The 15,588-nt window shown below is 49.2% G+C and overlaps 1 protein-coding gene across 1 annotated transcript in view; it reads right to left on the bottom strand.

Annotated features, from left to right (window-relative positions):
* LOC144503449 (sterol 26-hydroxylase, mitochondrial-like) overlaps positions 1 to 14,574 on the bottom strand; it is a 30,487-nt gene extending 15,913 nt beyond the window's left edge. Inside the window, exons 1-4 of the mRNA XM_078227771.1 lie at positions 14,295 to 14,574; positions 13,782 to 13,960; positions 7,829 to 8,028; positions 4,408 to 4,605 (exon numbers count right to left, since the gene is read on the bottom strand). Coding sequence (XP_078083897.1) covers positions 4,408 to 4,605; positions 7,829 to 8,028; positions 13,782 to 13,960; positions 14,295 to 14,543 — 826 coding nt within the window. The 5' untranslated portion in view covers positions 14,544 to 14,574. The remainder of the gene's footprint in view (positions 1 to 4,407; positions 4,606 to 7,828; positions 8,029 to 13,781; positions 13,961 to 14,294) is intronic.
* Positions 14,575 to 15,588: the final 1,014 nt, after the last annotated feature.

Below are 15,588 nucleotides of genomic sequence, written 5' to 3' on the forward strand. Positions count from 1 at the left end.
ATTTAAGACGGATTTGAGGAAGAATTTCTTCTCTCAGAGAGTGGAGAGTCTTTGGAATTCTTTCCCGCAGGAAGCTGTGGGGTTCGAGTCCTTGAACATTCCCAAGGCTGAGATCAAGAGGTTTATAATCAGTCGGGGAAGTAAGGGTTATGGAGATAAACACAGTAAGAAGTCTCACACCAGGTTAAAGTCCAACAGGTTTATTTGGTCGCACAAGCCACTAGCTTTCGGAGCGCTTGCTGCCCCTTCGTCAGGTGAGTGGGAGTTCTGTTCACAAACAGGGCATATGAAGACACAAACTCAATTTACAAGATAATGGTTGGAATGCGAGTCTTTACAGGTAATCAAGCCTTAAAGGTACAGACAATGTGAGTGTGAATTCCCCGGAGCGGAGAAGCTATGACATCTTCTCCGGAGCCTTCAACATGTCATCGATGAAGACGAACATCTCGCGAAGGCCATCCCCACACCCCCACTTCTTGCCTTCAAACAACCGCACAACCTCAAACAGACCATTGTCCGCAGCAAACTACCCAGCCTTCAGGAGAACAGTGACCATGACACCACACAACCCTGCCACAGCAACCTCTGCAAGACGTGCCGGATCATCGACACAGATGCCATCATCTCACGTGAGAACACCATCCACCAGGTACACGGTACATACACTTGCAACAGGTTTATTTGGTAGCAAAAGCCACACAAGCTTTCGGAGCTCTAAGCCCCTTCTTCAGGTGAGTGGGAATTCTGTTCACAAACAGAGCTTATAAAGACACAGACTCAATTTACATGAATAATGGTTGGAAACACCATCCACCAGGTACACGGTACATACTCTTGCAACTCGGCCAACGTTGTCTACCTAATACGCTGCAAGAAAGGATGTCCCGAGGCATGGTACATTGGGGAAACTATGCAGACGCTGCGACAACGGATGAATGAACACCGCTCGACAATTACCAGGCAAGACTGTTCTCTTCCTGTTGGGGAGCACTTCAGCGGTCACGGGCATTCGGCCTCTGATATTCGGGGAAGCGTTCTCCAAGGCGGCCTTCGCGACACACGACAGCGCAGAGTCGCTGAGCAGAAACTGATAGCCAAGTTCCGCACACACGAGGACGGCCTCAACCGGGATATTGGGTTCATGTCACACTATTTGTAACCCCCACAGTTGCCTAGACCTGCAGAGTTTCGCTGGCTGTCTTGTCTGGAGACAATACACATCTCTTTAACCTGTCTTGATGCTCTCTCCACTCACATTGTTTTGTTTCTTAAAGACTTGATTAGTTGTAAGTATTCGCATTCCAACCATTATTCATGTAAATTGAGTTTGTGTCTTTATATGCTCTGTTTGTGAACAGAATTCCCACTCACCTGAAGGAGGGGCTTAGAGCTCCGAAAGCTTGTGTGGCTTTTGCTACCAAATAAACCTGTTGGACTTTAACCTGGTGTTGTTAAACTTCTTAATGAAGAAATGGCAGAGATATGGAACATTATCTTGTTCCTGTCTTAAGCCACACACCATATCCCAGAAATAGTGGGTAGCCTCGCGGCTAATAAGAGCAAGGACATTCCGGTAATTGATATCAGCAGAGAAAACTTACTGGTGAAACTCAAGGGACTAAATTCTGATAAATCCCCAGTAAAGGATGGCCTACCCCCCAGGGTTCTGAAAGAAATAACTCCAATGAAAATGGATGTGCCAGCTATGATTTTCCAAAATTCCCTCGGTTCTGAAATGGTCCCATCGGATTGGAGGTTAGCAAATTTTTTTACACTGCTATCCAATAAAGGGGAGAAAGAGACAACAGGGAACGAGAGGCCTGTTAAACCAATGACCTGGCTCGGGTCACTGTCTGTGTGGAGTTTGCACGTTCTCCCCGTGTCTGGGTGGGTTTCCTCCGGGTGCTCCGGTTTCCTCCCACAGTCCGAAAGACATGCATTGGCTGTGCTAAATTCTCCCTCAGTGTAACCTGAACAGGCGCCGGAGTGTGGCGACGCGGGGATTTTCACAGTAACTTCATTGCAGTGTTAATGTAAGCTTACTTGTGACAATAATAAATAAACTTTAAACTTTAGTTAATGCAGACTGCCACCAAATACAGAAAGACATTAATAAACCTGCAGAATGAAGGTGTGATTGGATATTGAGTTTTGTTTCAGACTGTTTCTACCCCACTGAACTGATTGCTCCTACCTCACCTCGATTTGTTTCTCCCCTTGTCTCTTCCCACTTCGATCCGTGATTCTTCTGATGTCCTCTGTCACTTCAACAGTCTCCAGTGTCCTGCCCCTGACTATCTGCTCCTCATAATGGATGTCCCAATCTCTCTAACATTCACCCCCACCAGGACAAACTGAGAGGATGTCAAGCAAGGTCAGGGTTGGTTTTGTTTGTTTAAAGTGAATTACTGCGGATGCTGGAATCTGAAACCAAAAACAGAAAACGCTGGAAAATCTCAGCAGGTCTGGCAGCATCTGTGGAGAGAGAATAGAGCTAATGTTTTGAGTCTGGATGACCCTTTGTCAGAGCTAAGAGTGCCCATCCTCTTCTTCAGAGCAACTGCCACGTTCCTCGGGCAATCCCTTAGCCCTCTGAACCTCTGTCCTGCCATTCTCACATTCTGATCACTTAATGGACACGCTTTGCACCTCTCTCAGCTTTCCTCATCCTCAGTTACATCCTCTTTGACTTATTACAGCCCCGCTCCCCCATAGTATAAATGTCTGCTGATTCTCTTTGCTCTTTGCTCTGATGAAGGGTCAGCCAGACTCGAAATGTTGGCTCCATTCTCTCTCCACAGATGCTGTCAGACCTGCTGAGATTTTTAGTTTTGTTTGTGATGCCTCTTATAGTCAGACAGCCGGTATTCACAGTCAGGGTTTGAACAATAAGGGTGGCCTCTCGGGTGAGGTGCCAGTAAGACATTCCGTGACTGCAGATTTCTTCCACTGTCCCCTGCCTGTTGCCGTGCCTTTTGATGTGGAGAGTGGTAGCAGGAGGAGCAGTGGGGGGACAGGGGCTGCCAATCCTGTTCTCTAATTGGATGGGGCCAACGCCAACCAGTGCTTGATCCAAGGTGACCAATAAAACCTGTCCCAGCAGAGAACTGCCCTCAGCTACAACAACAACAACAATAACACCCTGCATTTATATAGCACCTTTCGTGAAGCAAAAACTTCCCCAAGCTAACAGATTGAGATTATTCGGACAGGTGACCCAAAACTTGGTCAAAGATGTAGATAGAACATAGAACATAGAACAGTACAGCACAGAACAGGCCCTTCGGCCCACGATGTTGTGCCGAGCTTTATCTGAAACCAAGATCAAGCTATCCCACTCCCTATCATCCTGGTGTGCTCCATGTGCCTATCCAATAACCGCTTAAATGTTCCTAAAGTGTCTGACTCCACTATCACTGCAGGCAGTCCATTCCACACCCCAACCACTCTCTGCGTAAAGAACCTACCTCTGATATCCTTCCTATATCTCCCACCACGAACCCTATAGTTATGCCCCCTTGTAATAGCTCCATCCACCCGAGGAAATAGTCTTTGAACGTTCACTCTATCTATCCCCTTCATCATTTTATACACCTCTATTAAGTCTCCCCTCAGCCTCCTCCGCTCCAGAGAGAACAGCCCTAGCTCCCTCAACCTTTCCTCATAAGACCTACCCTCCAAACCAGGCAGCATCCTGGTAAATCTCCTCTGCACTCTTTCCAGCGCTTCCACATCCTTTTTATAGTGAGGTGACCAGAACAGCACACAATAGATTTTAAGGACTGTCCTTTTGATTTGATTTGATTTATTATTGTCACGTGTATTAACATACAGTGAAAAGTATTGTTTCTTGCGCGCTATACAGACAAAGCATACCGTTCATAGAGAAGGAAAGGAGTGAGTGCAGAATGTAGTGTTACAGTCATAGCTAGGGTGTAGAGAAAGATCAACTTAGTGCGAGGTAGGTCCATTCGGAAGTCTGATGGTGTCAAATCTGTAAGGGACTGAATTAAAGCATTGTTAAAGAGCTTAAAAGAGCTAGAATGAAGTTTTAGAAGCATAGAACGAGAATGAAAGGTAAAATTAGAGGGTAGGCTGGGCACAGCTCGCAAGAAGTTGCCTCGCTCCGGCGCCATCTTGAATCTTAAAGGAGGAGAGAGAGGCGGAGAGTCTTAGGGAGGAATCCCAGAGTTAGGGCCCAGGAAGTGGAAGGCATATCTGTCAGAATTAGAGGAGTACAGAGATCTCCAGAGGGTTGTGGGGCTGGAGGCCACAGGGAGAGGTGAGGCATGGAGGGATTTGGAAACAAGGATATGAACCGAAATCGAGGCACTTCTGGATCTGGCGAAGGTTCCGCTTGGCATTTACCAGCGACGGTGCTAAGACTCAAAGAGGTTTATTTACCAAAGTCGAACATGGTGTCCCAGGCTGTCAAGTACTGCTTCCAAAGTGGCAGCCATCTCCGGGTCCACCTGGGAAAGTGGCCACAGTAAACCAGATTTCGGAACATGATGGTGACAGACTCGATGAATCTCTGCGTTTCCTCCGGAACATTCTCCTGCAGACAGCCCAGCCGAACCTCAAACAGGATGGCAGCAATCACTGTTCAACAAGAGGGGCATCACCGTTAGCTATCACAAATAACAGACAAATGCTTCATGGACTCACTGGGTGGAATTTTACCGGCATGTCCGCCCGAGGTTTGTACAATCCCGCCCGACGCCAATGGAGAATGCCGTTCTCCGAGCTGGAATCGGGCAGGCATGCCGGTAAAATTCCAGCCACTGTGTGTGCGGAGGAGGGATGAGGGAGAGAGAGAGAGAGCTTGGCACAGATAATTTACACTCCACCCCCTGTAACTCCCTCTCAAGTGTTTGATGCCTTCTTTCCCTCCTCTGGTTTTTTTTAAGATTCTAAAGTCACAGAATCACAGAATCTTTACAGTGCAGAAGGAGGCCATTCAGCCTGTACTGGCTCGCTGAAAGAACATTCGACTGAGTCCCATTCCCCTGCCTTATCCCCGTTACTGTGCACATTCTCTGTTCAGATCACAATCCAATTCTCTCCTGAACACCTCGATTGAAGCTGCCTCCACCACCCTCACAGGAAGCTCCAGACTCCACCCTCCCTCTGGGTGAAAAAACCTTTCCTCACATCACTCCCATCCTTTTGCCCATTATTCTGATCCTGTGCTCCCTAGTTCTTGATGCTCTCTTGAAATGGGACCAGTTTCTCACTGTTTTCCCTGTCCATTCCCCCAGGATCTTGAATACTTCAATCAAATCTCCACTCAGCCTTCTTTTCTCCAAGGAAAACAGTCCCAACCTCTTCAATCTATCATCATAGCTACAGTTCTTTATCCCGGAATTATTCTTGTGAATCTCCTCTGTACTCTCTCCAATTCCTTCACTTCCTTCCTCAAAGGCAGCCAGAACTGGAAGCAGTGCTCCAGATGAGGCCTAACTAGTGTCTAATACAAGTTCAACATAACCTCCTTATCCTGCAGTCCCTGAGCTTTGGGGACATTGACAGCAGAGGATACCTTAGGCTTTATTAATAGAGGCATTCCCCCAATGTAAAAGGGATATAAAAGAAACTATAGCTTTATTGACTGCTCTCTCAACATGTCCTGCTATCTTCAATGACTTATGTACGTATACACCAAGCTCCCCCTGTTCCCGCACTTCCTTTAGAGTTTCTCCTCTATTCTATACGGCCTCTCCACATTCTTCCTGCCAGAAACCAAGCATCTCACACTCCTCTGTGTTGAACTACATCTGCCGCTTGTCTGCCTGGTTCAGGACGGGTCCACATCATAGCTGACACCGTGTCCAATCTTGTATCATCTGCAAATTTTGAGATGATGCTCTGAGCAGCACAGTCTGGGTCATTAATATAAATCAGGAAGACCAAGTGTCCCAATACAAACCCTGGGGAATTCCACTCCAAACCCTCCTTTAATCTGAAAAGCAACTATTTGTCACCATTCTCTGCTTCCTGTCACTCAATCCAAGTACTCACATTCCAGTTTATCCCATGGGCTAGAGCTTTGCTCACAGTCTGTTGTATTGAATGTGTTTTGAAAGTCTATATACATCACATCAGCTTGTCCCTTGTTAACCCTCCCTGTAACCTCCTCAAAAAACTCCAGCAAGTTGGTTCAACATGATTTTGCTGAATGAGTCCACGCTGTCTTTCCTCAACAATCCCACACGGTCGAAGCGATGATCGATTTTGTCCTAAACTTTCCAGAAATCTCCCTCCCACTGAAACCAAACGCACGGCGCTGCAGTTGCCGGTTTTATCCGTGCACCCTTTTCAAACAAGAACTGAGAAGAAAAACGATTCCAGTCCTTCAGCCGCTTCTTCAGATTCAGATTCAACTCAACTTCTGCACCTCCACTTCCCATTGGTGCATTAACCCAACAAAAATCTATCAATTGGACCCTTCCCTTGCCCCTCCCCCCACCCATCCCCCACCCCTCCTCCACCACTCTCCCCACCCCTCCCCCCACCCCTCCCCTCCCCCCACCCCTACTCCACCACTCTCCCCACCCCTCTCCCCACCCCTCCCCTCCCCCCTCTCCCCACCCCTCCCCCAACCCTCCTCCACCCCTCTCCCCACCCCTCCCCCACCCCTCCCCTCCCCTCCCCCCACTCCTCTCCCCACCCCTCCCCTCCCCCCTCTCCCCACCCCTCCTCCACCACTCTCCCCACCCCTCCCCCCACCCCTACTCCACCACTCTCCCCACCCCTCTCCCCACCCCTCCCCCAACCCTCCTCCACCCCTCTCCCCACCCCTCCCCTCCCCCCACCCCTCTCCCCACCCCTCCCCCACCCCTCCTCCACCACTCTCCCCACCCCTCCCCCACCCCTCCCCTCCCCCCACCCCTACTCCACCACTCTCCCCACCCCTCTCCCCACCCCTCCCCCACCCCTCCCCCAACCCTCCTCCACCACTCTCCCCACCCCTCCCCCCACCCCTTCCCCCTCCCCCCACCTCTCTCCCTCCCCTGCCTCCACCCCTCTCCCTCCCCCGCTCCCCACCCCACCCCCCACCCCTCCCCCCACCCCTCCCCTCATCCCTCCCCTCACTCCTCCCCCCATCCCCCTCCCCCATCCCTCCCCCACCTCTCCCCTCCCCCTCCCCCCACCCTTCCCCCACCCTTCCCCCACCCCCTTCCCTCCCAACTCCCCCCACTCCTCCGCCCACCCCTCCCCCCAAGCCTCCCTCCACCCCGCTCCCCCACCCCTCCCCTCACCCCCTTCCCTCCCAACTCCCCCCACCCCTCCGCCCATCCCTCCCCCCACCCCACCCCCACCCCTCCCCTCCCCCCTCCCCCCACCTCCTCCCCATCCCCTCCCCTCACCCCTCCCCCACCCTTCCCCCCACCCCTCCCCCCACCTCTCCCCTCCCCCACCCCTCCCCTCACCCCCTCCCACAACTCTCCCCCACCCCTCCCCTCACCCCATCCCCCCACCCCACCACCCTTCCCCCACTCCCTCCCCGCACCCCTCCCCCCACCCATCCCCTCCCCCAGCCCTCCCCTCACCCCTCCCCCAGCCCTCCCCTCACCCCTCCCACCTCCCCCAGCCCTCCCCTACCCCCTCTCCCCACCCTTCCTCCCCCACACCCCTTCCCCCTACCTCTCAATCCCTGCCACCACCCCCATCTCCCATCCAACCCTAATTCCTGCCACCCCATTCCCCTCCCCCCATTTCCCCCCATCCCCCTCACAACACTAACTTCCCCCATCTTCCCACCACCCCCACCTCCCGCCCCCCCCCCCCCCCCCCCCACTCCCCAGCTGTGAATTGCCCTCACCTTCGAAGGTGTACTGGCGCAGCTCCTTCGTGATGTTGTGGACCATGAGCCCAGATCCGTTTACTGAGCGCAGCCACCGGATTCGGTCAGTGAGGTCTGAGGCCACCTGGTTGATGGTGCCCTCATACAACGCGGCATCTTGTGGTCTCAGCATCCTTTTGTTTAGTAGGGTGCGTATTCTGTGCCATTCCTCTCCCTCCCTGAGCAACGGAAACACCAAGGGTCATTAGAGAGCCGGTTGATCAGCTCAAGGCCCAACCTTAACATGAGCAACACGACATGGCCGCAGGGTGTTTGGTATAATAAAACTTGGAGCAGATTCGTTAAGGGTACAGAGATTAGTTTTTTTATTCATTCATTGAACATGGGCGTCGCTAGCTGGCCAGTATTTATTGGTATTATGGTATTTGCTACCAAATAAACCTGTTGGACTTTAACCTGGTGTTGTGAGACTTCTTACTGTGCTTACCCCAGCCCAACGCCGGCATCTCCACATCAGCATTTATTGCCCATCCCTAGTTGCACGAGGGCAGTTGAGAGTCAACCACATTGCTGTGGCTCTGGAGTCACATGTAGGCCAGGCCGGGTAAGGACGGCAGATTTCCTTCCCTAAAGGACATTAGTGAACCAGGTGGGTTTTTCCAACAATCGACAATGGTTTCATGGTCATCAGTAGATTCTTAATTCCGAATATTTATTTTAATTGAATTCTGAGCCAGACAGAAAGAGGATTGGATAAGTAGCTCTGTCTTGATGAAGTCTGTTCTCGGGGAATGTTGGCAGAAACAGAGTGAGTCACATGAACAATGAGAATTACTCCGTGTCGCAGTATTATTACTGATTACACTCAGGGAAAAGGCTACAATCCCTCAGAGTCAGGATAAATCACTTCCTGAACTTGGGCGGCACGGCGGCACAGTGGTTAGCACTGCTGCCTCACAGCGCCAGGGCCCCGGGTTCAATTCCCGGCTTGGGTCACTGTCTGTGTGGAGTTTGTACGTTCTCCCCATGTCTGCGTGGGTCTCCTCCGGGTGCTCTGGTTTCCTCCCACAGTCTGAAAGACGTGCTGGTTAGCTGCATTGGCTGTGCTAAATTCTCCCTCAGTGTTACCCGAACAGGCACCAGAGTGTGGCCACTTGGGAATTTTCACAGTAACTTCATTGCAGTGTTAATGTAAACCTACTTGTGACTAATAAATAAACTTCAAAAGCTCATCTGTGTCCTCCTCTGTAAGAACCTTTATGTAGAGTTTGATGTGTGGATGAGGAGTATTCACTCAGGGTGGGGCGCAGTGACTGATTATTTTAATTCATTTTCAATCTATATTTGAATTTTATGTATTCTTTATTCATGTCTATGTAATTTTTAACAAATGAGCTATGTGCCCTGAATGAATTTCCACTTGCAAAATAAAGTAAAGTTGGAAAAAAATGTTGAAGTTTAAACAGGGCAGAGGAGCAAAAATGATCTGGGGTAAAAGATTCACAAATCACTAAAAGCAGCAACACACAGAAACATAGAAACTAGGAGCAGGAGGAGGCCATTCGGCCCTTCCAGCCTGCTCCACCATTCATCATGATCATGGCTGATCATCAAATTCAATATCCCGATCCCCCTTTCCTCCCATATCCCTCGATCCCTTTAGCCCCAAGAGCGAAATCTAATTTCTTCTTGAAATCAGACAACGTTTTGGCCTCAACTACATTCTGTGGGAGTGAATTCCACACATTCACCACCCTCTGGGTGAAGAAATTTCTCCTCATCTCAATTCTAAAAGGTTTAACCTCTTATCCTTAAACTACGAGCCCTAGTTCTGCCTCCCCCACCATTGGGAACATTCTTTCTGAATCTACCCTGTCTAACCCTACTAGAATTTTATAAGTTTCTATGAGATCCCCTCTCACTCTTCTAAACTCCAGTGAATATAATCCTAACCGATTTAGTCTTTCCTCATATGACAGACCCGCCATCCCAGGAATCAGCCTGGTAAACCTTCGCTGCACTCCCTCTACAGCAAGGACACAGGTTGTTAAGGTCATTAAAAAATAGGTCAACCAAAAACTGGCGTTCATTTCCAGCGCAATAGAATTGACTGGCAAAGGAGGTTATGCGACAGAACCTTGAGTAGATCACACTCAGCATTGCTCTGCACTGTTCCTCGCTCTCCCTATTGTAAAATGATTACAGAGACTGGAGGAGGTACAAAGAAAGATTTACAAGGCAGTTGTCGACAGTTTGGACACCTGTCCTGCCCATTAGTCAGAATAGTTTGGATAGATGATAGACACACACTGCGCCTCTTTCACTGAACAAAATAAGTGACAGCCATTCGCTGACTCATTCCTCAGGGTAATAATGCCTTGACCAATCAGGGTCAAGCTTGGTTTAAATATAAAACAAAGCTTGTCACCTGGTGTATTCTCCATGGCAACACATCTACCAATCAGAGTCTACTTGCCAGCCAATCAACACTTTCTTTTCAGACTGTATCAATTGTTGTTTTTCCAGTATTCTTGTGAATTGTCCTGATAAGTGCAAGATGAAAAACTTTGACATGCCTCTTTTTCAGCAATACTCAATATTTATATAGAAAGAATTACTCTAAAATGGACACCTGCGTGGGTTTCCTCCGGGTGCTCCAGTTTCCTCCCACAGTCTGAAAGATGTGCTGGTTAGGGGGATTGGCCGTGTTAAATTCTCCCTCAGTGTACCCGAACAGGCATTGGAGTGTGGCAACTAGGGGATTTTCACAGTAACTTCATTGCGGTGTTAATGTATAGAGGGATACAGGCAGCTGGTCTAGGTAGGACAACATGATTGGCACAGGCTTGGTGGGCCAAAGGGCCTGTTCCTATTCTTTAATAATAAATGAACTGAACGAAACTTCAGCTTGCCGCTGTCTTTTACCTCATTTGTTGACCGTGGCTTCTTAACAACACAAGTGGACCTTTTGTTTTTTGGGGTGTTTACTGCTTTTGGGGTTTGCACCAAAGAGTTCTGTGAAAACATCCCACAGTTTGTGGATTTGTTCATTAACACATCAGCCCAATTCACTGCAATCAACTCCCTCCCTCGAACCCAGAGTCAAATTCACCCATACTATGCTCACAACTTACCTCAGATTGTTCATGAATTTGATCCATTATCCGTCACTAATTCCAGAATGGCCCATTCCTTTTCCAGTTTTAACATAAGCTCCAAAAACTACCACAAAAACATTCCAGAAATTAATTGTCTTCATTGCATTGCTTCTGTGTGAGAATTAAAATCTTCCAATGGTTTCAACTTGATTGAAATCTATCCGATCATAGAATCATAGAAACCCCACAGTGCAGAAGGAGGCCATTCGGCCCATCGAGTCTGCACCGACCACAATCCCACCCAGGCCCTACCCCCACATTTTTACCTGCTAATCCCTCTAACCTACGCATCTCAGGATCCTGAGGGGGTATGGACAGGGTGGATGTGGAGAGGATCTTTCCTCTCATGGGAGAATCTAGAACTCGGGGTCACTATTCAAAAATAGGGGTGAGGGGGGAGCGGGGGAGGGGGGGGGGCGGGGGTAGGGGTCACCCAGAGATGAGGAAAATAATTCTCTTCGAGGGTTGTGAGACTTTGGAATTCTCTTCCTCAAAAGGCTTTGAATGTTCCCAAGACCGAGAGATAGATTCTTGAACAGCAAGGGGGTGAAAGGTTATCGGGGGGGTCAGCAGGAATGTGGGGCTGAGATAACAATCAGATCAGCCATGATCTTATTGAATGGTGGAGCAGGTTCGAGGGGCCGAGTGGCCTTCCTCCTGCTCCTAGTTCATGTACATTTATCTACTTCACCATGTCCTTCTCTCACCCCCTCACTTATTGTCTTATGTTATCTTTCTCTCAAGGATATTGAGGCACAGAAATTCTCTCTGATCACACTGGAATATTATTCTCATCGTCCCAATGATGGGCCAGAATCTCAGGGCAATTCCATCCCAGCCATTTGCAGAACCCCAAGGCCACAATTTACAGGGTTCCAGACAACCAATTGTTGGCATCGGAGATGCTGGTCCTTCCTGGACAGCCACCTGCCCCCAGACGACCAGCCAATCAAAGAATCGGCAGCTCAGTGGCACCATTGGGAGCGGTGGCCACTCCTGAGATTGCACTTGGAAAGATGCTGCCCTGCCAATCAGATAAGTGAGGTCTCAGAGCATCAAAGCCAGTCGACCAGGTCTGGCAAGCGTGCCTGAATAAGACACCCACTCACAGTCTCCAGGGAGGTTGCCAGGGGCTACCTGGCAGCGACTCACCGCAGCAAAAGGCCAACCTGACACTGCTAAAATGCTAGTGGTGACAGGAAGAGGCCTTCTATTGGCCACCTTGTTGGTGAGATGTCTACCTTTGCCACTGCTGGCAAAATGGCGTGGCCCACCTTCCCTCACCATTTACAGGCAATACCCCTCCCCACAACAGCCCCCCCACCCACCTCCCACCCCCTCCCTATCCCCAGAGGAGACTAAAATACAGCTCAGTAAGTGTGTACCATAGTGTGGGTACCATTGTGTTTGTCCATATGTCCCTATCGATGTATGCCTGTGCTGTCTTTGGGTACCTGTCTGTGTACATGTGTATATGTATCTGTTTGTCTGTGTATCTGTGTGTATATGGGAGTGCGTGTGTGCATCTGTGTGTATGTGGGTGTGTATGTCTGTGTGTGTGTGTATGTATGTCTGTGTGTGTATCCATGTGTATATGGGAGTACATGTGTGCATCTGTGTGTATGTGGGTATGCGTGTCTGTGTGTATGTATGTGCGTGTGTGTATATATCTGTGCGTATGTGGGTGTGTGTGTGTGGCTGTGTGTTACCTGTGCGTATGTGGATGTGTGTGTCTGTGTGTATGTATGTGTGTGAGTATATATCTGTGTGTATGTGGGTGTATGTGTGTGTGTGTGTGTATATATCTGTATATATGTGGGTGTGTGTGTGTATGTGTCTGTGTGTATGTATGTGGGTCTGTGTGTCTGTGTGTATGTGGGTGTATGTATGTGTGTGTGTGTCTGTGTGCATGTGGGTGTGTGTGTCTGTGTGTATGTGGGTGTGTGTGTGTGTATGTGTGTGTGTGTCTGTGTGTGTGTGTGTGTATGTGTGTGTATGTATGTGTGTGTATGTGTGTGTATGTGTGCATGTGAGTGTGTGTCTGTGTGTATGTGTGTGTGTGTATGTGTGTGTCTGTGTGCATGTGAGTGTGTGTGTGTATGTGTGTGTGTGTCTGTGTGTATGTGTGTGTGTGTATGTATGTGTGTGTCTGTGTGTGTGTGTCTGTGTGTATGTATGTGTGTGTGTGTCTGTGTGCATGTGTGTGTATGTGTGTGTATGTGTGTGTGTGTATGTATGTGTGTGTATGTGTGCGTGTGTGTGTATGTGTGTGTGTATGTGTGTGTGTGTATGTGTCTGTGTGCGTGTGTGTATGTGTGTGTGTGTATGTGGGTGTGTGTGTGTATGTGTGTCTGTGTGTATGTGGGTGTGTTTGTCTGTGTGTATGTGGGTGTGTGTGTATGTGTCTGTGTGTGTGTGTCTGTGTGTATGTGTGTGTGTATGTGTGTAGGTGTGTGTATGTATGTGTGTCTGTGTGTATGTGGGTGTGTGTGTCTGTGTGTATGTGGGTGTGTGTGTCTGTGTGTATGTGGATGTGGGTGTGTGTGTGTGTATGTGTGTGTGTGCCTGTGTGTATGTGGGTGTGTGTGTGTGTGTGTGAGATCAGTGTAGTTTCTATGTGATATGAGGTTTATTAGCAGAGTTAATACCATCTGAAGTTTCCATTATAAACTACTACACCCAGGGTTATCTTTACACAAAAACCAAGCTCCCAAAACCCCTGGGAGCAACAATTGAAAACCATGCCCAGTTTCTCAGCCGTGTCCAAACTTGCTCCTGCTGATATCCACACCATAAGGTTCGTGATGACTTACGCAGTAATGGGTCCATTTGCCAATCCACGTATTATGCGGTGTTCTTTCCAAATGTTCACAGTTGCCCGCATTGGATACTTTCCTTCCTGACGTAAAATCTGCTCGATTAAGTTGCTGTCTGCTACATTCACACTCTGCCCTGTTCTCCATAACGGCCCAAACTGATTGTGTTCTATTATCTAAGAAAAGAAATGTCGGCAATCAATGTCCCAAACACAATCATTGGCCCCTCACAATTATCTCAACTTCATCTTGCATTATTACTAAATTACCAAGTTAGATCTGGGCACCGAACATCCTTAAATGGAATCTCTGATCCCCGTTCACCTGTCCCAGGTGAGTCTCTGAACCCCGTTCATCTGTCCCAGGTGAGTCCCTGACCCCTGTTCACCTGCCTCAGGTGAGTCTCTGATCCCCTTCACCTGCCCCAGGTGATCCCAATCCCCGTTCACCTACCCCAGGTGATCCCAATCCCCGTTCACCTACCCCAGCTGGATTCCTTTCCCGCTTTACCTGGAATCGATGCAATTTGTGGAAATATCCTTTGAGGAGAAGCCAGTAAATTGTGCTCCAGGTGCTGCGTCCCGGGATGTGGTGAATGGGTCTGGATGTGAGGGCTGTATTCTCTGAAGGTACAGGGATGTTAGAGGAGTATCTGATGGCAGGGTGGTGAAAGCTTACAAGGTGACCTCCTTTTCCAGCAGCACAATCCTTCCCCAGCAGGAACCACCTCATGAGCAGAGACCTCATCGTGGAAAACATCTGCAGCTCCGAAGCAAATAACAAAATGCTCAAACACCTTTACGTGACTCAAATATAAACCGATCCGCAGCTTGAGTTTGCTCCTGGGTCCTAGAGTCCAAAGGTTTACGATAGTCCTTTAGAATAAGGTGATTAAAGACTAGCAATCCTACACTTAGCTGTTGCAGCTTCCTCCCACCACCCACCCGAATATTAACCACGCTTTTGTCATTGGGTCACCTGCGGCTCAGTGCACAGAATTCCCACAGCGGAATCAGGAAGATTTTGGTTCAAAGAGAACAAAGAACAATACAGCACAGGAACAGGCCCTTCGGCCCTCCAAGCCCGTGCCGCTCCCTGGTCCAAACTAGACCATTCTTTTCTATCCCTCCATTCCCACTCCGTTCATGTGGCTATCCAGATAAGTCTTAAACGTTCCCAGTGTGTCTGCCTCCACCACCTTGCCCGGCAGCGCGTTCCAAGCCCCCACCACCCTCTGTGTAAAATATGTCCTTCTGATATCTGTGTTAAACCTCCCCCCCTTCACCTTGAACCTATGACCCCTTGTGAACGTCACCACCGACCCGGGGAAAAGCTTCCCACCGTTCACCCTATCTATGCCTTTCGTAATTTTATACACCTCTATTAAGTCTCCCCTCATCCTCCATCTTTCCAGTGAGAACAACCCCAATTTACCCAATCTCCCCATATTGGCCCTGGGGTTTTTCACTCTGGGTTTTCGCCTCTCCCTGGAGATCACATGGTCTGGAATGGGGGGGTGGGGGTAAGTTAATAGGTTGTAATGAACAAAGCATCGTAGCTGTGAGGGACAGCTCGGTGGATAGGATATTGGTATGTAGATAGGCTGGAAAATTGGGCGGGGATCCTGGATTCAGGATTCAATCCTGGACCGGGGAGCGGCGCGGGCTTGGAGGGCCGAAGGGCCTGTTCCTGTGCTGTATTGTTCTTTGTTCTTTGTTCTTTGTTCTCTCCTCATCACTAAGCCCTTCCATACCAGGCAACATCCTGGTAAACCTCCTCTGTACTCTCTCTAAAGCATCCACGT

The sequence above is a fragment of the Mustelus asterias genome, chromosome 14, assembly GCF_964213995.1.
Source record: "Mustelus asterias chromosome 14, sMusAst1.hap1.1, whole genome shotgun sequence".
In the NCBI taxonomy this organism is placed as follows: domain Eukaryota; kingdom Metazoa; phylum Chordata; class Chondrichthyes; order Carcharhiniformes; family Triakidae; genus Mustelus; species Mustelus asterias.